Genomic DNA, 17,295 nt, shown 5'->3' on the forward strand with positions numbered 1-17,295 from the left:
GATCGATGGACATGGATGATGGAAGCAGCAAGGGTTCAAGAGCCGACGAGAGCGTCAGCTCGCTTGGCACGGACGATCATGCCGCCGCGGCGGAGCCCATGTCGTCGTCGCCGCCGCCGGCGACGGCGACGGCCAGGCCGTACTACGAGTGCGTGTTCTGCAAGCGCGGGTTCACCACGGCGCAGGCGCTCGGCGGCCACATGAACATCCACCGCCGCGACCGCGCCGCCAAGCCGGCCGGACCCGGCGCCGCGGCGCCCCCCCGCGACGCGTCCACGACGGCGGTGTCGCGGAGCGTCGATTGCTATAGCCAGTTCCGCCACCTGGCGGCGGCGTACCCAGTACCGGCGGCGACCAGCGGCGCCGCCGGCACCGCCGGCAGCAGCAGCAGCTTCACCATGTACTACGGCGGCACGGGCGCCGGAGCGGAGGCGGCGGTGGTGGCCGGCCCAAGGGAGCTAAGCCTGTTCGATGCGGCCACTGATCACGGCTTGCACCTCGGCGTCGGGCGCCGCGGCGGCGGCGGTGACGGCGGCGAGTCGCGGACACCAGAAGGATCAGAGCAGCAGGTTGCAGGTGAGCTGCCGGAGAGGGAGCTCGACTTGGAGCTCAGACTAGGGCGTCACACCAAGCAATGAACCGGCCATGATTGCATGGTAATGCAACGCTATATATATATATATATCGCATTGTTCATATATATATATATCCATGGGATAAATATGTGTACATGAATGGTGTTTAATTAATTAATTAATTGAGTGCATTTCGTTCATTTTACTGTTTCTTTGTTCATATATAAATGTGTGCTTGCTAATTTGTTTTAAAATATTGTACATAAATGATCCTGGTGCACATTTTAATTAGGATAGGTTTGCTCATTTAATTTGTTAATTACAGCAATATATCATGCATGTGGATGCATGTGATTTTATAATTATGCATTGTATTTTTAATTCTTTCTGCAATATTTAGTCCACCGTATGATTGCCAATTTGCCATGTGGTGGTGTTTTGCTCATTACCACTACATGTATGTACTACTTTCTAGTATTCATGTGTTGATCAAGAGAGTACACGAGACATCCTTTCAAGTATTTTTAGGTGGCACATCATATACTACATTCGTCTCCAAATACAACAAACTTTTAACTATAATTTAGACTTTTTGTCTATATGCATAGCTAGAAATGTTTATATTTTGTGATGGAGAGAGTATTTACTTTTCAAGTATTAAATCTTGTGTGGTTTAACAATTAAGTTTCATAACAAAATTAAGCACCTCAGTAAGAAAAAGAAATTCATGGTCCTGAGACTAGCAGTTTGGACGAGCTCAATCCTACTCAGTGCTCGCTAGCACTCTACCATGAGTTGCACAAGGTTCATTTATACAAAAATGAGTCTATATTCTGAACATTCTTTCTTGCCAGGATGACTAAAGAGAGGCCATCCAAATATTATTAAGATCGATATAAAAAAATTACAAGAAAATATTTATCAACGACAGAAGGCTGTTGTCTGCCAAGGATTCATTGTACAGCGAAATGCACACCCAAACCATACGCCAACTACACAAACATAAGTCATTGATGGGGAAGCCTAGCAACAAACCGGCCGAAACTTGTGTGGCCTGTCGTAGCCAAAAAAACACCATAGAAGGAATTCTAATAAAACGATGCCTCCAAGGAGGTTAAGATTGAAAGGACACCGTCGTCGTATGTCTGAAAAACTTAGATGTGGTTTTCACATAGAGATTTTCACCAAGAGAGGTACCTCTATAGTGGCCCCAAGAGGGTTATATACCTGTGCCCGAAGGTGTAGCGATTGTCTCTCACCATCTTAGTTACCATCATTCAAACATTGGCAGCATATCGTCTCTTCCACACCAGACTGGTGCCACTTCACCGACGACTTCCAAACTTCCTGTTATGCCACTAGCAAGACCACCACCCCCTTGTCACCCCCTCCCCGCCCCGCCCCCCCCCCCCCCCCCCTCTCTCCCAGTGTGCTGGCCTAGGCCTCCTCCGCGTCTTCCACATTTGCTTATAAAATATGCTTGCTGTGCCCCGCAATATTAGAGGAAAAGGAGAAAAAAAAAACAGAGAGAAAGAAAAGGAGAGAAAAAGAAAAGAGCAAAGGAGTCCATGCGGCCCACCAGCCTAGCACTATTCCGTACTGTAGCTCGTGGCACTGTAGCGACCGGGTGCGGTAATGACACTACACTATTCACGAATAATACCACCTCGCCAATTCAACCAGCTTAAATAGGAACATTTGCCGGGTCATTGTATCTCCATTCTATAATTTTTGTGTGTTAAAGCCAGGACGAAAACCGCAGTGTGTGATACAACCGGATGCGATGGACCCAATACCATTTTCAGGCCCTGGACATCATACTTATCCACATATGCATATTGACTAAACTACTGTTTGTGGGTCCTTGGCGTCAAATTACCCACATGTGCATATTGACTAAATATTATTTATGTTTCACTTATGCATGTTGTTAAGTTCTACTATTGTTTATATTCTATGAATGTGATTATTATGAGTTGTATATGTTGAGAAACTTGGGCTTTGGGCCCATGAAGGCCAGCCCAACACACTAATGGGCCTCATCCTACTTTCTATATATGAGAATTGGCTATATAAAGGAAAGAGATCGATGAGAGATGTTTGTAAACAGTGAAAAGAACGTGAATGAGGATACTCTGTCCCAGCTCATATCATGTCTCTCCATTTGTTAGTACACTTACACAACCCATTTGGATTACTCTACGTAGCAAAGGGATTACGTAATACGTTATCAGCAACGACGCTCTACTGGAAACGGAGGTAGAAGAAGGTAGAGAACCCCTTGAATCCCTTTGAATCTCCTTGAATGAATTGCAAAATTGAAATCCTCTCTCCATAATAGTTTTGTTTTCACCATTCCTGACGAAATCCACCACAACCGAGTCACCGGCATATGCTGATTGGTGGATATCACGGTCGGCAGAACCTCGGACACTGCTGCGAGCCCGCACCGGCGCCACGCCCCCATGATGAGCCTGCCGCATCACACCCCCGTGATGAGCCCGCCGCACCACACCAACGTCGCGCCCTCGTGGCGAGCCCGTGCCCGCGCTGTACTGTGTCAGCGCCCGCGTCCCAGCGGCGACCCTGCACATGTACCCGGTAGCGAACTCCACGCTGGACGGAGAGCCTGCGCCGGCACCACACGCCAGCTCGACGACCCTGCAAAGGGAAAGAAGGAGAAAGAAAGGAAAAAGGAAGAAGATGGTGATTTTGAAAAAAGGACCCTGTTTTTCCCGAAAATGACACGCAAACCCCTATTATGCGTGGTACTTTGCATGTGGACCCCTGAAATTTTGGAAAACAACTGCATGGAAACTTTGCAAAGGGTCCCTGTACTTTGCAGAAATAACCAAATCTCCATTTCTCAGTATAGAAATGACCTAAGAATTCTGAATTTCAATTATATTTTTGCATTTTAAATATTTGAAGTACTATTTGTGAATTGTATAATGGATTAATATCTTTTATACTTGTGCATGTATGTACTTCTATGCAATGAACTTATGCAATCTCTCACCATTACTTGGAGTAATAACTTGAGATATTCTATAAACATGTAGATGGCTAAGGTGATGAACACCGATTCCGCTCCACATGGCGAGACCAGCTTGACATTGATCTCCAATGTGGAAGCTGCATTTGAAGCCATGAAGCTTTCAACCCATTGCCGAGGCTAGCACCTGTACCAATGAAGGCGGTCACAAGGTGCGAAGCAGGGATAAGGGCAAGAAGGGGAGGAACCCAACCAAGCCCTATGGATAGCAGGACCAAAGGTGCCACAGGTGTGGCGCCTGGGGACATCGGTCTAGAATATGACGTGAATTTGTGCATACCCTTTGGTGTCTCAATGCCATAGCCATCTGCACCATCACCCCCACCAGCAGTAGTGGAGGATGATGAGCGGGTGATCATTCACATTAACCATAAAGGCTACCTCACCGGACTTTAGCACCTAGTTATCCTTTGATTTTTTTTTTCTTGAATAAATTAAATAAGAACTCTATTGAATAATGGTTGTAAGCTCTATGAGAGCAAACTTATTTGATTTTTATGCATGACAATATTTATCAATTATGGCATTTTGTTCTATGATTAAGTCTCGTTTACTTATATATCTCATCTCATAGAACGCGTGTGGAGCCTAACATGGAGGAAGTTTGCATTGTGGATAGTGGTAACACAAACACAAAATTAGAAGAAACACGATACTTCCAGACCATAAAGAAACAGGCTGGGACTATCATGACTGGTTGGCATGATAGAATAGGCCATCCATAGTTGGATCAATTAGAGCCACTATCGTACTCCGCATGGGTACTACACTAAATTGAAGAAGCACTATTGTACCCAGAATCCACAAGAACTCTTAAGTTTCAAAGACATTCGTGCAAACAGTTTTCACGTAGAAACCAGTGATGAGAACAGTAAGGAATACCTACTCATCACAAATTAAAGCACGCGGAATGTGAGAAAAGTATCATGGAGAAACTTCCTCGATTAGTAACAGGGTTATACTACACAAGGATACGAACATCTGCAATGTTCATTACCCTCAAGACTATGTTTAGAAATTCTGAATTATTTTCCCTTTGGCATGACAGAATAGGCCATCCATGTCTTAGAATGATGAGAAATATTATTAACAACTCGCAAGGACATAATATCAACGTGAAAAAATTTCTGAATCAAGAAGATTTCATGTGCCATGTATGTGCCACTGGGAAATTGATCACCAGACCATCCATATGCAAAGTGAAGGATGAAATCCCTATATTCCTGGCACGAATAAGGGGGACATATGTGGCCCTATACAACCCCTGTCAGGGCCGTTTAGGTACTTCATGGTGCTCATTGATGCTTCCTCAAAATGGTCGCACGTGTGCCTACTGTCAACACGTAACCATGCCTTTGCAAAACTGATATCGCAAATCACCCAAATTAAGAATAATTTTTCTGACCATCGTGTGCATTCCATTCGAACAGACAATGCTAGTGAATTTACTTCAAAAGCATTTGATTAGAAAGTAGATAGAAGTGAGTGGTGGAGGGTTGTGATTGGATGAGTAGTGGAGGTAGGTGAGAAAAGTGAATGGTGGAGGGTTGAGATTGGTTGGGAAGAGAATGTTGGTGGAGAAGTTGTTATATTTTGGGACAAATCCTGAGGGTTAAAGTTGTTATATTTTGGGACGGAGGGAGTATGTGTCTATATTCATCTCTATAATTGGATTTTTGTTCTTTTTGGATGGAGCACACAGATGCAACTGCCAAGTGAGATTCCGTTCTGCACTTGCATAGCGCCATACGTATACGGCCGGCCGGTGACCGAAGGCTGTCTGCCTGTGTGTACAAGCGCCTGCAATCTGGTCTGCCATCTTCTCGAGCGGGCCAAAAGTGGCTAGTAGCCCATGCATCCTGAGTTATTTGGCCCAATACTCCCAAGCGGCCATTGAGCCATAATAGAGGAGGCAAAATGGCTTAGCCCGAGCCACAACCTCTAGATATGGCACATAGGGCGGCCTAGAAACAGCGACGGAGGAGCTTTTCGTCGAGACTATCACGGCCCACCGCTCCTCGATCCCCGTCACCCACGAACCCCACTGTCGCCACCGCTCCAACCATCTTCTCGCTGGAAATGCGGCGCCCCTCGATCTAGAGGTCCTGGCTCCGGCTAGCCATTTTGCCTCCTCTGTTATGGCTCAATGGCGAAAAAAATAATAATAAGTTATGGTTGATACTTTGCTATTCATTATCACTATTATTTCACAACGGGAAAGCCAAACGAATTTCTTCACAGGACCTGGGTTGTTTAAGTCAATTGCGCTTACAGCTTATGTTGCATGGTTTCTCTCTGACAAATAAAGTTGATTTCGCCTGATTTGCTAACATCCTTGTGCATTTTGCAGTTATATTCAAGAAAGTCAGATGGTGACTCTACATCTCCAGATACATGTGGGACCAAATGGCTAACAGACATCATTCTCAGAAAAGATCCGACAATGCATTTAGTAGTATAATGGTTGGGATCCAAAAATTAATTTAAATGAAATCGGTATTCCTACGGATTTAGCTTTGAACTTGGTTGTTTATGAGCAAGTTAGTTCTTGCAACTTTGAAACCATAAATTTAAGGGTTAATTGGATCCATACCACTGTAATTTTGCCATATTAGAAAAATGCGAAATCTGTTGAGTGCCACTGGAACTTTGTAAAATTAGATCCATGCCACCGCCGTCGCATTTTCCATCCATCGCCGTCACTCCTGTGTGGGACCCACACGTCAGCTCCATCCTCTTCCTCCATCCCCTCTCTTCTCCCTTTCCCATCTCTCTCCGGCAAACAACAACAGCATGTGGTCGGCGAACAGCAGCAGCAGGTGGCCGGCAACAGCACCGATCGAGCTCCGACGCCCTTCACAGTTGTCTGCACCAAAGACTCGTGCTTCGCAGCTCTTTGCCCAACACCAAAAATTAAATCTCACCGCCGCCAAGAAATCCAGGTCCAATCTCTTATTTGCTTTGATGATTTGCAATCACGTGGATGTTCTTTGCTGATCGTACAATCGTTGGCCCTGCTGTTCGAGTTGGCCCACGACGACGACAGCCACCACGCCGACGATGACCACGACGATGACGAGGGCGGCACTGCAAGAAAGCAGCAGCCGCAGAGGCCGTCGACCAGCTGGTGGCGGCCACCACGCCGGCGAGCCAGCTGCAGATGGACTACACCAGGACCAGCTCTGGAACGACATCGCAGCGGCGGAAGCCGACACAAGATACGACGCAACGGCGGCGGCGATGGCCTCGCCACCATCGCTGGTCTGGGAATTCTACGGCGGCGTTCGTGGCCCTCGCCGCCGTTGTCGGCCGGCTGCTGCTGCTGCCACCACCACCGGTCACCTGCTGCTGTTGTTCGCCGGAGAGAGATGGGGAAGGGAGAAGAGAGGGGATGGAGGAAGAGGATGGAGCTGACGTGTGGGTTCCACATTAGAGTGACGGTGATGGATGGAAAATGCGACGGCGGTGGCATGGATCCAATTTTACAAAGTTCCAGTGGCACTTAGCAGATTTCGTGACTAGTAGTGGTATTTTTCTAATATGGCAAAATTGCAGTGGCATGGATCCAATTAACCCTAAATATAAAGTGCAACTTGCGCCTTCTTACCAAGGAAGTACTGTTTGTCCGCCGAAATGGGAAGCTTATTTTGGTTCGGAAGGCAAACAAGTTAGAAATTGGTGATCTTGTTCTTGTAAATAGGCCGTCTTCAGTTCATCAACATTCTCTTACTGCCCTATCTGCAAAGCTTCTGCCAATTCAATCTGCCGTGGCAATCAACCCTATGTGACGTGACCCTTTCAAAGGAGACTTTGATGGGGACTGTTTTCATGAATATGTACCCTGATCCTAAAGAGTTAAGCTTGATGGGCTAGTTAGTTTAAGCAGCCAACTGTTAAATGCTTAACATGGACGAAGTTTGGTGTCATTAACACATGACTCCCTAGCTGCTGCATATCAATTAAGAGTATCTCTAACAGCCTCTTCAAATTGGACTCTCCAAACACCCATATAGCCAACTCTCCATCTGATTTAGCTAGTCAAACTAGCTACTCACTCCAACAGCCTCTCCATCTACCATCCCTATTATAAGTCTATGATAAATAGGACCTATATGTCAGCCTCTGCTATCTTTTTCCTTCTCTGCTCTTAGACGCACATCCATAGAATTGCCCACAATCGAGACACAATCATGACCTAAAAAAACCAAAAAGAAGGGGAAGAAAATGTTCTTTGTGAGCCTGTTTACTGTCATGTAAAACACCTCAACTAATTTCAAACGAGACATCTGTTTCAGCAACAGGCAGATTGGCCTGCCAAACTGTATCATTCAGAAATTCAGAGCAAAGCTCCATTTCTTCAGAAAATTAAAAGGTGTACATGTGGAGATCGAGTCGTCCATGATATGAACATTTCGCGAGCTGACGACATGAACTCCGGTGGTGTCCGGGCTGTCCTCCGGCGAGGTTATCCTCATGTAGTTGGCCTTAACGTGTGAGCACCTGGTGAACGTCAGGTGGCTCTCATGGCTGTTCTTCAGGGTGTTCCCCATCACGCTGATACCCTGACAATCCTCAAAGTGCAGCGCCCGCAAATTCTCCATCTTTTTGGTCCAAATCCTCTGGAGCTAGACGAAATCTCTGATCAAATCGGACCACAAAAAAATAAACTCTCACCTTTGGAGCAGCCTGGATAGTGCAATTATGCAGAGGCAAAGAACAAGAGAGAGAAAACACCATTGTTCAGAACTTCAGAATAATTCACATCTTCTGTATTGCGAAAGCACCATTAATTGATGGGGATTACCTCGGTCGAGTTGTGCTTTGCCTTGCACGCCCGCGCCCACCACCGGTGGCCACGGCCATAGATGACATCACCGCCACTCAGCGTCAGGTCGCTGACGCCGACGAAGTGGAGCCAATTGCCACCACCATCGCCGCCATCCGGCCACTCGTCGGGGCTCTCCGGCGGCGAGCGAGGTGGTGGTGGGCTCGGGGGCGCCGCGCCGTCACCAGCGGCGGCAGGCGCGGGCGGCATCGTCGAATGCTCTATCGTCGACGGCGCGGAGGACGGCAGACGAAGCGAGAGGGAGCCGCAGAGGTAGGAGATGGGGAGTAGGAATGTGTGGGGCCCATAGTTGGCTAGTCACTTTTGGCTAGCCAAATTTGGCTAGTGGAGGGAAGGTCTTGGCTAGCCAGATGGCTTAGCCATCCGGTTGGAGAGGCGGTTGGAACACGTTTTTTTGCTAGAATAGCTAAATTTTGGTTTGGAGAGTGAAATAGAGAGGCTGTTGGAGATGCTTTAACAAGTGTAGATGTGCTTAAGATAGGCAAAGTTTGGTGTCATTAACACATGACTCCCTAGCTGCTGCACATCAGTTAACAAGTGCAGACAGATATTTTCTTACAGAAAGCTGAATTTCAACAATTTCAAATGTTACGCTCTTCTGTAGCTGAATTTCAACAATTTCAAATGTTATGTTCTTTTGTCTCACCGACATCAGAGCCATCAGTAGTTAAATCTGCAAACTTTCAAGGTATTTTTTGGACTGGTAAGCAAAACCTAGACGTTACCGCTGGGAAGTATTGGGCCAAATGACTCAGGTTGAATGGGCTAATGAACTTCCTCATTTTTCTTCCTCTTTCCTTTCTTCGATGTGGTTTGCTCTAATATCTCATTAACATCAATAACTTTCAATCAACTGGTTGAATACACAAATATCGCAATCAACTGATTAAATACATAGAATGACTCGAAGAAGAGCCATTTCCTATTTATACAAGGAAATAATATATGTCATTGAGATGCCAACAAGCTCATTCTATTTTCATTGTGTTGTCATGCATACAATGAGGGGGAGAATAAGCAATACGATGAGCCTCACACAAATTAGCTGACATACTGATTTGACCGTGTGCTGCGAGCAGCCAATGGTCCGTAGCTCACATCTCGAACCCCAATTTTTTTTGAGCTGGGGTCATGGAAAGATATATATATAAAGATGAGATTTTGGGGCTAAAATTTTATACAGTTCGATTGCAGTTTGGGGCTAGGGGTTGATGTAAAATGATGGACTGTAGACTACATATATAGATCTGGCATATAACAAAGTCGCATGTTTTTTTGGTTGATGGAAGAAATTCATAAAAACCGGTCGAAAACCGCTAGAATTTGAACAAAATTCAGAAAAAAATAATTTGAATTCCTGACAATAAAATCCAATTAAAATTACTCAATACCTGAAAGGTCAAAATTTTTCCATTTGTTCTCTTTTGACAGACTACAGCGGAATTTCGATAATTCCTTTCGGGTACTGAGTAATTTAAGTAGATTTTATTGTTAGAAATTCAAATCATTTTTTTTCCTGAATTTTGTTCAAATTATAGCGGTTTTCGACCGGTTTTCATGAATTTCTTCCAGCTAGTCCATAACCAAAAAAACATGCCACTTTGCTATATGCCAGATCTATATATGTAGTCTGCAGTCCACCAATTTACATCAACCCCTAGTCCCCGAACTACAATCCAACCACACAAAATTTGAGCCCCGAAATCTCATCTTTACACCTACTTTTTCTTCCCGTCACCCCAAGCTCCTTTACACCTACTTTTTCTTCCCGTCACCCCAAGCTCCAAAAAATGTGGGTTCCGAATCTATATGTTAGCTAATTTGTGTGAGGTTTATCGTATTACTTATTCTACCCTTTGGTTTAGAAGATGTGAAAGTGTTCTCCCCTTTGGTTTAGAAGATGTGAAAGTGTTTAGAAGTCATGAACCAAGTGTGAGAACTATATCATTGTATGCATGACAACACAATGAAAATAGAATGAGCTTATTGGCATCTCAATGACATATATTATTTGCCAATATAAATAGGAGATGTCTATTCTTCGAGTCATTCTTATCGATTCTAATATTTGTGTATTTAACCAGTTGATTACTATATTTGTGTATTCAACTAGTTGATTGAAATTTATTGATGGCGATGAGATATTACAGCAAACCACATCAAAAGAAAGAAGGAGGCGGGGAAGCTCTGGTCAGCTGCGACTAAGAAAAGGGTTCGCATGATCCTGTCCGTTGTAAAGATCGACGATCCCGTCCGCTGTAAAGATCGACTGAGAAACAGATCTTTAGAAGGTGTTCATATGAGAGTAATTTCGTGCCACCGCTCCTGACTACCTCGGCCTTGGTGGCTCGTCATTCCGACTCCTACTCTAATCAAATCAGTTACTCCCACCCGATATAATGAACATAGTTTCATTGTTATCCTTCTCAAATGTAAATGTTGTTGCGATATAATGAACATAGTTTCATTGTCATCCTTCTCAAATGTAAATGTTGTTGCGAGAATCCTCCGTCAGATCACATCCCTCTGCAAGACGGAAAAGATGGGCCGGCGTCAAGGTCTCCGTCTCCGTCTCCCATAATAATAATAGAAAGGCGGAGGGTCTCCGTTGAGGGAGTAGAGGAAGATCTCCTCCAATGGCGTCAGCCCAACGAAGAGGTGAGATCCGGACCAGGTTGCGGGAGGTGAAGAAGCGCCAACCCGTTGCTCGTGCCGTCGCCGTAGGAGGTGAAGGATTACAGGGTCGAGTTCAAGTTCACCAAGTTACCGGCTTGGTGCGCCGCGCTCGCAGAGGATTCATGGAGGTGGACTAGACTACTTCGCCAAGAGCCAATCAGGCAGTGAGCTAGAAAGCACTGGAGGAGGTGTTGGGAAGGATCGTTATCATCCTTCCCACACCGACTGTGACGATGAAGGTTGGAATCTAGTAATAATTTCCCGATTGATCAACAGAAAGAAACTAATTTGTGAATGAACAAACAATTCAGCACTGTATTATACGACATTGTGCTTCTGATCCTTTCTATGTCTGGCAGAAATTTTAAGCGTGTTATGTTTTGATCAACTGCCATTCTCTTCTTAACTGCTTTGACAACTGCTTGGATTACACACTGTTGGGTATCCTCTGTTGTCAGCGATCAGATTTTTTTCCCCTCTTGTTGCAGGAAGCCTCTCTTATATGAGCTTATATAAAACCTCTTGTTGCATGAAGCCTAAAAGCAAAGTCCAATCTTTTACTAATTGGTGTGGTTAAGGCTGTGAACGAGATAATGATTTATGGAGTTATAGTATTATCATCAGAACTCATAGTTGGAATTGCAACTAAATAAGCTTTTGTGATGTTCAAAGCATAACTTTTCAGATGTTAGATGGAACTAATATCCTAAGGCTATCAATTAAGATCTATATTTTTCCCCTGAAGGGTGTGCTGTGAGCTGAATATTTGTGTCCCTGAACTAATGTTGGTGTAGTGCAGATATACATCTGGCGTATGTAAGGACTGCATGTTAATTTCTCTGAAATTTTCTGAATATTGATTTGGGGAAACATTTTGTTTTTGGTCTGGATAGCCGAAATTTTATCTGTTGTCCCCAAGAAGCTATATCATTGCCAAAATACAGAGGATCAGACTTATTCAGAACTATCTCTCCATTGCCAAATTAGCTTACAGCCATGCCGCACCTCTGACAGTTACTTGCCTAATTAACTAGACAGTCACATGGCACCTTTTAACAAATTAGCGGACACAGCGCATTGTTATGAATAATTTGCACCCATGGTTAATTCTGAATAATTTGGCACATTATTCAGTATACAAGTGACATGCAAGTGGGTCTCAGACATCATTATTCAGTACCTTCTTCTTCTTCTTCTTCCTGTGATCTTCTTCACGCCTCTTTGTACTCTCTGCCGCAACCCTGCTGGCCCATGCCCGATGATGCGAGGAGCTTGTTCTGAATTATCACAGCATGTACATGTACTGATAGACAGATTAAATGATCAAGCAAATAACCAATCAGAAGAAGCATGCGACAATCCAGTAGAACTATGCAAGTCTTCAATCACTTAGCACCTACAATGCCTAAACATCACCTTCCAACAAAGATAACAACACATGAAATCTAGTAGCTTTGATTTGTATCAGCAGTACTAAAAATTAAAAAATATCGTGAGAAGCTTTCATTGTGCAGCAATTCTATCAATTCTAGAAGGCAAGAAGTTTAACTAAAAATTAAACTTCAGATAGAGCAAAGGTCCCATCTCTGTCACAAAATTCAGATAGAGTAAAGAGTCTAGCTCTAAGATGGTGCTATCTAATCAAGAAGCCTAGAATTTCTTGCGATGATCCTCCCTCTGTGTCGATGGCAAGGTTGTGAAGGCCAAAATCTGGGACAAACTAACCAAGAAGAGTACACCTCTCTGTCCCTTTTATCCTGTGATGTTTCTCCTGTGTAATTAGCATGTTTCTCCTGTGATATATGGTAAACTGGCGTTCCCTCCTTGTCTGAACATTTTGTTGTGATGTGAGAGTATTTATTTAGCTTGGCAATCATGCATGATTCAGTAGCTAGATCGATCTTGATAGCCGTATATCTGAGTTGGATTAGCTGAGGTATGAGATCGATTGGGCTCACAGATGTATTGCAATAAAGAATCACAATGTACTTTTGTTGCAATACTAGCATTTCAGCTTAACCCAAATACTAATAGTAGTAGTACTTCATATGTTTTAGAGCAGAAATACAATTTGAGAATTTTGTTTTGTGTCATTGTGTGTCCACCTAATTGTCATTGTGTGAGCCCCACACTTAGCAACAGCACACCCTTTGCTAGTGCCAAATTATATAAGAACCATGCATAGTTTTAGTCACATGCATGAAATTTGAAAGCACATATATATGAGATGAGAACACACTTGATTAGGTTGTCCTCTCTTTTCATGGCATTGTCATATAGAGAGAAGTACATGCCCCATAATTAATTTTTTAGGATGCTTTTATGGACCAAATAAAACAAAGCTTTAACCAAACTAGGACTTGTGTAGTTTTCTTAACATCATGATACTAGGACTTGTGATTCTTTCAAAGTATTTATAGTTTATTTGTACCTTATGTTATTTTAGGAAGTTTGCAAGTATGTCTGTAAATGTATCTGAGGGTTATGGGATCGGTAATTCTTTAGAAGATTTGTCCTTGCAAGTATCACATGGTAAAAGATCAAAAGTGTGGGAGTTCTTTGAGCAAGATTTGGTAGTAATAGATGTTGTCCCAAGGCGGTGTGTATGTATTGCTCGGTGAAATTAACTTGTCACAAAAAATCTGAAACTTGTAGCCTTAGAGCCCATATTGTTGAGTCGTGTCCATCAATTAGTGAAGAGGATAGAAAGAGATTTTTGTCCACATTGAAGACACAACCTTTAGAAGAAAACTTTACATTTGATCTGCAAAGAAGTAGGGAGTTGCTCTCAAAATTTTGCATCCACGCTGAGGTTCCATTTCGAAAGTTTGAAGATCCCCTACTTTGAAGAATATGTCCACTGTTGACGGTTGTTAAGTACCAAATTCTCGCCATCAATACATGCATAAAACCATAAATAAAAAACATCCAACATAGTGGTAGGGTTTATTTCTAACAATTTCCACGAGTGTTGATGTATATTCATATGCAGGTGACAAACTCCTAAATTGACGATCAAATATACATGAAGGAGGAGGATAATCAAACTCATATCCAAATTTATGGAGTTTTGGGCCAAAAACCCAATTAAACACCTTCAAATGGGCCAAACATCCATACCAATAGAATGAGGGGCCCAAAATAAGCGCCCAGGACGAAAACTGGGCCAACAGAGCCGGCCAGGGTTCTGTATAACCCTGACAGAGGCCGCTGGCCCTGGCCCAGGTTGCATTTGGTAGCATACCACTCCCGAATGACAATTATAAACGTTTTCACCGGTGGAAACCGTCATAAAATTGACACTTGGCACATGGAGGATGAAGATGCCCATTGGATGCCATGGAGGATCTCCACACTCCCAAGCAAGCTCACACTATAAATACCACTCTCCTCCCTTATTCTCACACACACCAAGATGTAGAGCTGAATTACAAGAGGCTCTAAGTGTACTTTAGGCTCTTTATATGTTCTATAGTATACTTAGAATAGGGAGGGAGTAAAGTAGAATAAGTCAGAGGAATTCCAGAGTTGTCGGTAATCCTCTCCCTATTCTTGTACTTTGTTAATTACGCTGGTTCAATAGAAATATCATTCTGAGAAATTAAGATTTGCTTAGTGAGAATTATATCTTGGTTAGTTCCTAATTAGCATGCGGGATCATTGTTCACTATAGTCCATTAATTTATAGTGATTGCTTTAGTGTTTGGCCGGCACTAGAGTAGTTATTAATTACGTAGACGCGGTGTCTACGTAATTAATTTCCGGTGGTTGCTTCGTATCCTACAGTAGGTTTGAGATGGGTGTAGAGGTGGTGATAGCCCTTAATTAAACTGAAGTCCTCTCTGTCCGGGTAAGCAATAGAGCCATATCTGGGAGTAGCGGGCTGGCCAGTATTTGAAGTATATATCTGGGAGTAGCGGGCTGGCCAGTTTTTGAAGTATCACGTTAGGATTAAATTACGCTTTCCGTAGTCATTGTCTCTCACTAATAAATCCTCTCTACCATTTGCCTATCTTTGTTTCGTGTCCTTTATCCCAGGTGGAGTGCTACATCGGTATCTTCCGTACGCTTATGGATTTTATCTATGAAGTTAAGAAATACCAATATCCACTCATTACATGTGACGTTGAGAAATACCAATATCCACTCATTACAGCCAACTTATAAAGTTATTGGGTGTCAAACAATACATAATGATGCACTCAATTTATTTGAGAAAATGAAGCTAGATACTTGATTTGATTTCCAAAGCATAGGTTCTCATATTTGCCTAACTTCGGATATATGGACATCAAACCAAAACTTGGGATATATGGGTGTTACTATGCCTTATATCGATTCAAATTTCAATTTGAAGAACAATAGCTATGAAAAATGTGAAGTACCCACACACAACAATTGCCTTGAAGAGGCTATCAACAGGTCTGACAAAGTGGAACATTAAGGAAAAAGTATTCACACTAGCATTGGATAATGCATCAAACAACACTTCTGCAAGTGGCCTATTGCAATCAAACTACAAACATGATTTGCTTTTTGAAGGTGAGCATTTACATGTGAGATGTCGTGCTCACATATTGAATATCTTGGTTCAAGATGGAATAGCACCGATCAATGATGCTATATTCAAGATACGACACCTTATTTTGCACATAGCCTCTTCACCTTCACGTTTACAAGTGTTCGGGATTACAAGTGAAAAAATCTTCCCACAAAACATGGCCTCACTATCAGTGGTGGAGGACAAAAAAAATAAGAGGTATGGCATGAATATGTTGAAATAAACACAAACAAGAAAAAAGAGAAAAACATTTGTTGTTATAGAAATGCATGTTATTATGGACACGAATTAGATTCAACTAGCAAGAGGGCATCAACTAAGTAAAACATTTGGAATATATAAATTATTCACCAGAAATATTTTAAACAATGAAGATTGGGCCCACCAATCACGCTAAGTTGTAGAGCATAGATAATTTGTTAAAACAAAGAGCAAGCTAGATATGTACATTTGAGATTGATGGACCAAGTAAAGAAAAACAAGAGCAATGCAAGTATGTAGAAAACTAGTGATTCGGCTCGTACCACTAGTTGGCTACAAATTAACAGAGCATATGATACAGCTATTGCCTGCGGTGCGGTCCGGCAGCCTGCGTCCGCGGACTGTTGTCCCAGCCGACGCAAGGTATGGCGTGTGCCATATCTTGCCCTATCGAGCGGTCCACCACTGCTCACTACCGATGTAGAACATCAATGGAACTCAACGTTCGACATGGTCGACGATGCTGTAAAGTACAGAGTTGTTTTCAATGCATATGCAAGTTAAAAGGGAGAAGAGGCACCCACTGATGATGTTTTGTAACAATGTCGAAGCAATTTCTGCTTTCTTGAGGGCTTTTGAAGATGCAACAAAGGTGGTATCAGCACATAACAAAGCCACATTACATATGTTTCTACACATTGTTTTGTGCATTAATCACGCTCTTGAAGAAGCGGAGTGTCACTCTGATAATGCTATATTGAGAGAGTTGGGAAGGAAGATAAGAGACAAATTTGGCAAGTATTGGGAGAAAGATTACAATGTAGTGCTTCTAATTGCTGCAGTGCTAGATCCGTCTAGAAGATTGTTTTATTTAGAGTGGATATATGAGAAGACTTGTGTCACCTTGAGCGAGGTCAACAAGCTTGTTGACATTGTTAAAAAATGCATGAAGAAATACTATGACGAATATGAAAGCTTGTTAGGAAAGATGATTCACAACAATGGCCTAGGCTACTGAAGCGTCTCGTATCTTGGATTCACCTGTTCTTGGAAAAAGGAAGCTTGAAGAATAATTTAATGAATATAGGTCAATAAGAAGAAATGGTTCATGGCATGGTGCAAAGTCTACGATTGAATGATACTATGAGGATGAGCTGGATAATAGTATCGATGGTGTTCTACTATGGTGGAAGCAAAATGCACAAAAGTACCCAATATTATCACTCATGACCAGAGATTTCCTCGCTGTACCACTTAGCACGATAGTGTTCTACTATATGGTGGAAGCAAAATGCAGAAAAGTACCCAATATTATCACTCATGGCCAGAGATTTCCTTGCTGTACCACTTAGCACGGTACCATGTGAATCCGTATTTGGCT

General features: G+C 43.1%; 2 protein-coding genes across 2 annotated transcripts; one reads left to right on the forward strand and one right to left on the reverse strand.

The window, feature by feature from the left end:
• The first annotated feature begins 200 nt into the window (after positions 1-200).
• LOC127773461 (uncharacterized) lies at positions 201-638 on the forward strand. The gene has a single exon (XM_052299527.1). It carries the CDS (start codon positions 201-203, stop codon positions 636-638), a length of 438 nt encoding a protein of 145 aa, XP_052155487.1.
• Positions 639-7,747: 7,109 nt separating this feature from the next.
• Positions 7,748-8,762, reverse strand: LOC127774860 (uncharacterized). The gene is made up of 2 exons (XM_052301151.1): positions 8,435-8,762; positions 7,748-8,316 (listed from the first exon to the last, which is right to left on the reverse strand). The coding sequence occupies exons 1-2, from the start codon at positions 8,663-8,665 to the stop codon at positions 8,203-8,205; spliced, it is 345 nt and encodes a 114-aa protein (XP_052157111.1). The 5' UTR covers positions 8,666-8,762; the 3' UTR covers positions 7,748-8,202.
• Between the last annotated feature and the right edge of the window lie 8,533 nt (positions 8,763-17,295).

The sequence above is a fragment of the Oryza glaberrima genome, chromosome 5 (genome assembly GCF_000147395.1).
Source record: "Oryza glaberrima chromosome 5, OglaRS2, whole genome shotgun sequence".
NCBI classification, from domain to species: Eukaryota; Viridiplantae; Streptophyta; class Magnoliopsida; order Poales; family Poaceae; genus Oryza; species Oryza glaberrima.